Source organism: Gavialis gangeticus, unplaced genomic scaffold, assembly GCF_001723915.1.
Source record: "Gavialis gangeticus isolate Ggan-Ray unplaced genomic scaffold, GavGan_comp1, whole genome shotgun sequence".
Lineage (NCBI taxonomy): Eukaryota > Metazoa > Chordata > Crocodylia > Gavialidae > Gavialis > Gavialis gangeticus.
In genome coordinates this window covers 159,302-164,229 of record NW_017728959.1, presented here as the reverse complement: position 1 = coordinate 164,229, position 4,928 = coordinate 159,302, and the positions used below count along the sequence as shown (strand labels likewise).

General features: G+C 51.5%; 1 protein-coding gene across 11 annotated transcripts in view; it reads left to right on the top strand.

Moving 5' to 3' along the window:
* The window catches only part of ELN (elastin), an 83,588-nt gene that overhangs the window by 63,369 nt on the left and 15,291 nt on the right, over positions 1 to 4,928 (top strand). For 9 of the 11 annotated variants that reach the window (XM_019506062.1, XM_019505737.1, XM_019506140.1 and 6 more), the window contains 3 exons: positions 597 to 743; positions 1,073 to 1,120; positions 3,002 to 3,076. In XM_019506062.1, the coding sequence (XP_019361607.1) occupies positions 597 to 743; positions 1,073 to 1,120; positions 3,002 to 3,076 (270 nt within the window). Of the gene's footprint in view, positions 1 to 596; positions 744 to 1,072; positions 1,122 to 3,001; positions 3,077 to 4,928 lie in introns of all 11 variants that reach the window. The other 2 variants (XM_019505823.1, XM_019505910.1) reach the window with 2 other exon arrangements.

The window sequence follows — 4,928 nt, the reverse complement described above, 5'->3', positions numbered from 1 at the left end:
CTGGCCCTGACACTGCCAACTCTCTCTCCCCTCCAGCCCCTGCCTCTCTGCTTTTCTCCTTTGCTTCAGCCCCCAGTGCTTACTGCTCCCTGACAACATGTGACAGAGACACAGAACTCACCCTTTGTGTAAGGAAGCCCTGGGCTTTGTGACCTCTTCTTGCCCCAAAAGAGGACTCTTCAGCATCTGCTGATAGGGTAGTCCAGTCTGTGACCAGCAGGTGGCTCACACCAGCCACCTGTGTTGGCTGCAACCTCTTTGCAACTCCTGCCTCTGAGGCCAGTTCTGGGTGTCAGGGGTCAGCACAGAGCACCCTGCTGCTCTCAGTAGCACTGCTTTCCTGTGCACTTCTACTGCCATTCATTGCCATCTACTGCAGCACACAGTGAGCATAATGGATTGTGAAGGGCTGCTGGTCTGGCCCCTTCTCTTCATGTTTCAGGCCTGAAGACACCCTGTTACCCTGGTCAACATGAGTCCCATGTGAGCCCAGCAGTCACATGGTGGCATGGACCCTCAGTCTCCTTTCCCCCTCCCCTCCCAAATGCTTAGCTTGCCCTAACCCTACACTTTCTCTATAGGGCCTGGTGGAATTGGGCCAGGGGCTGGTGGAGTGCCAGGCAGAGTGCCAGGTGTAGTGCCTGGGGCTGGCGGGCTGCCAGGAGTGACACCTGGGGCTGGTGCAGTACCAGGCCTCGTGCCTGGTGGGGGAGTGCCAGACGGTGGCATTTTACCTGGAGTGGGTAAGTGTTCCAGGTCTTGCCTGCTCAGTTCTCTCTGCATGTGCACATAAAGTTTGTCCCACATGAGCAATGGTGGATGTGGAGAGAAAGGGTGTCCTGGAGCAGGGAGAAACAGAGCATCTCCTGAGGAAGAGCTAGCCATGGGAGCTCTGGGACCTTGGCATGGCCAGGACTGGCTTCCCCTATTATAGGCATAACTGACTCAGAGAAGGAAGGATGGGAAACTTCCTCATATGCCATCTTCACCCTGGAGCGAGGCAGGGAGATCTGGAGTGCAGGGCACTGTGTGGGCACCTGGCCCTAACTGCAGTATTCTTGCTGCCTTTCAGGGATTCCCCAGGTTGGGGTGCAACCAGGTGCCAAACTTCCCAAATATGGTACGTATCACTGCCTAGCACCTACCTCCCCCTCTCCCTTTGCTGTGGTCTGTCCTACTTATGATGGATGAGTGGAGTAGTGATCCCTGATTTTCAGCTCAGGCAGCCCCATTCCAGAGCCAGCCAGAATAATGTCTGTCCAGCATACAGTGTCTTCAGCCCAGTCACCTCCACATACCCTGCAAGTTGTTTTTCCAGAAGGATAGAGCAACTCCTAGTTGTGCTAGCTTTGAGACTCTGCCACTTGCCTGAACTGTACCTCTCTGTCCTGGGGACCTAGAGGATCTAAGGTGTAAGCTGCCTTCAGATTCCATCAGCTTCAGACTTCTGGTTCTGTCCTCTCACAAGGGCCTGGGGCAGATGGAACTGGCAGCTTCATTGCATCAAAGCAACAATGCCACCAGCTTGGAGGCAGGGGAGGTGGGCCTGGAGGAGACATGGGCTTACTCTGTAGCCAGCACCCTGGCCCAGACCACCCAGCCTTCCCTTGTTGTTTCCCTCTTTTGAAAGTAAACAGAGCCCTAATGCTCCTGTACTGCTCCAGACAGGACTAGCTGAATGGCTTTGCAGAGCTGGCTGGTTGCATCATAGCTGGTGACACTGTCCTCTCATAGCTTTTTGGTGCCACCCAGTGCCGATTTCGTTTTCCTTTTAACAGCATTTTTCAACTGCCTTCTGCACACTACATTTTAAAATATTCCAGTGTTTCTTCTTCAGAATATAGATCCTCTGTGTGTGTGTGCATGCACATACACATGCATGAGTTCATATAGGTATGAGTATGCATGCACATGGGTCATAAGTGTGTGCGCATGTGTGAACATGTATGTGTCTATATGTGCTGGGGGTCCCACCTGAGTGCATGTGCATGTGCATGTACAGCCCACTACAAAAGTCTTTTTTGGTTACAGTCTTGTCAAACGGATTCAATATGTTTGACTCTTTCTCGTAAGTCAGGGGCAAGATCCTAAGGAGAGTGTACTATCAATAATGCAGAGCTGTTGAGCCAAGCCATGATACTAGGTGCAGCGCCTCTGACCCAGGAAATACCTCTCCTGATGCCTTCCTGGGGAACATGACTGGCATAACCATTTGTTTTCTGACTAACAGGTGTCCCTGTGGCAGGAAGTGTGGGTCCTGGTGGCCCCCTAGGCAAGCAACTGTTTGTGGTGTTGTGTCCCCTGGGCCACTTAGTTTTGAGACTTGCCTCTGCCCAAACAGGGTATGTGTGGGGGGCAGAGAGAGGCATCACTCCAGGACCTATCACATGCCCCCCCTGAGTGCAGTGCCTTGCCTAGGCCAAGATATGTTAGGAAGGCTGAGGATTACAGTGCCACAAAGTGGAATGCTGGCACAGCAGGAAGGAGCTGGTATACCAGTGTCAGGCCTGAACAAGGCACAGAACTGGCCCTGGACTATCTGCTAAGGTCTCAGGCTCTCTGTCCTGAGCACCCCCCATGGACAGCTCTGGGAATCAGCTGGCAGTGCATGTCCTCAGCAAGGGCAGACAGCCATCTTATCCCTCTACATCTTTTCTCCCTGGGTGCAGCAGTAGATGTGGGACCTGGGGAGTGAAGGCAGGAGGGGCTGTCAAGACAGAACTGGGTACTGTGGGGGCTGATCTGTACCAGGCCTGGCTTCTCCTAGAGCAGCAAGTCCTGCTGTGGTGTGTCTTAGGCAACCAGTCTTTCCTCTGGCATGGGATCCACTCTTATGGAAGTGTACCAAGCAGAACCCTGCTGCACCCCCTGGAGGCCAGGCCCTGCCCCAGTCATGGCCCGAGCACTAGCAACCCCTGCCCCTTCCCACTTGATAGCACCTTTCCTGCTCAGCCATCTGCAAGCCAGAAACTCTTACCATCTTATATTCTCTCATCCCCAGGTGGCCTTGGCGCTGCTGGCCTTGGCGCTGCTGGCCTTGGTGCTGGCGGCCTTGGTGTTGGTGGCCTTGGTGCTGGTGAGTGACATTTGTCAGTACTGATCTGATGCCAATAGTGCCCTGGGGCAGGGAGTGGGACAGGGCAAGGCAGGGCAGGCATGTGGAGGGCCAGCAGGGGGTGCTTCTGTGCCAAGCCACCCACCTCACTACACCCGACCACCTACCAGGCTCCAAGGGTCACCCTGGGGCACCTGGTGTCCAGCCAACTCCCTTCCTGGAGCACACCCACGAGCCTGGGGTCACCTCTGCCACCATTCAGAAGTCTCAGTCTGTCTGCAACCCTGTGGCCCCTGGGATACATAGGCCTTATAGACCTTAAGGGTGCTCAACCCACTGCAAGAACTTGGGGTGCATCCCTTGGCATGGAGCACAAATAGTGGTCTCCCTTAGTCAGCTGGGCCAAGGGGACATAAAGGCATGCCCCTCTCCCTCTTCCAACTAGTTCACCATGCTTAGAATAATGGAAAATTTTATTGGTTACAGGGAGTAGGTTTGGGGTATGGTATAGGATAGAGGTATCACAGAATAACCTTAGAGCAAACAGTGTGGCTAGGTAGCAATTGATTACGCAACTGCTGTACTGCGAGCTATATATACAGGGTCTTCATAAAGTCCTTGTGCACTTTCAAACCTCAATAACTTAGGTTGTAGGTATGATAGAAACAATCTGTAAACGGCATTTAAAAGCAAATTTATTAAAGCTTTAGGACAACTAGAGTACACAGTGCTAGACATCATAAATAGTAACGCCTTTATTCTTAAATAAGATGGAGCTCCGTGCCATAATGCTCTGAATGTATGACAGTTCCTAAATGACGTTTTCCCAGAGAAGAGGATAGGCAGAGGTGGACCAATTGCTTGGCCACCTCGTTCACCTGACCTGTCACCGCTGGACTCCTTTGTATGGGGACATGTTAAAAAGTGTAGTTTACTTGTCAAAACCACGTCCTTTGGTGGAACTTAGGGCTAGGATCATCAATGCAATTAGTGCAGTAGCTCAACAGCAACTGGGAAACATTTTCAAGGAGTTGAAAGATCGGATTGAGCATTTTATCATGATGGATGGTGGTTATGTTGAAGTCTAGCATTGTGTACTCTAGTTGTCCTAAAACTTTAATAAATTTGCTTTTAAATGCTGTTTACAGATTGTTTCTATCATACCTACAACCTAAGTTATTAAAATTTAAAAGTGCACTAAAAGGACTTTATGTATAGATAGATCTAAAGTAGCTTAGTCACAAGTATCATCCAGAGGCTGGTTGCTTTCCTTTGGAGGCAGACAGTTTTTTGTGTCCAGTTTCAGGAAAGAGAGGGAGAGGGCTGCAGCGCTCAGCTACTCTTCCTCTCCCCACAGGAGCCTTAGGGCTCCAGCATGGAAGCTGTCTCCCTGCTTTCCAGCATGGCTCTCTCCAGCATGGTTCTGCCAAAAATGGCTCTCCTCTCTGAAGCCTAGAAGAGTCCCAACCTGGACACTCCTTTCATGCTTTTCAGAAAGATGGCTTTGCCCCTTCCAGGCAGAAGGGACCCTATATATCCCTGTTGTGACCTCATCGCTAAGTTCCCACCAGAAGCAGCCCCATTGGCTGATGCCTGGTGCTTTTAAGTGACCTCACCTTCCAGGTGAGGAAGTTAGTCATATGACTTGCAGGGAGGGTCGGGAGGACTTGAGACAAAGGGAGCATCTAGCTCAGGTTACCTGGGCAAAGCTAGTTGCTTAGCAATTGGAGTGATAGACATGTCAGAAAGCAATAGTAAGGAAAAATCTATTAGAAGGGTCTGGGGAAATGGTGGGAGGGCGTTCTGCCACAAGGCCTGTCAGGAGTGACACAGGGGCCTATCATTTACTCACCTCTCCTCCCTTCCTCACTCT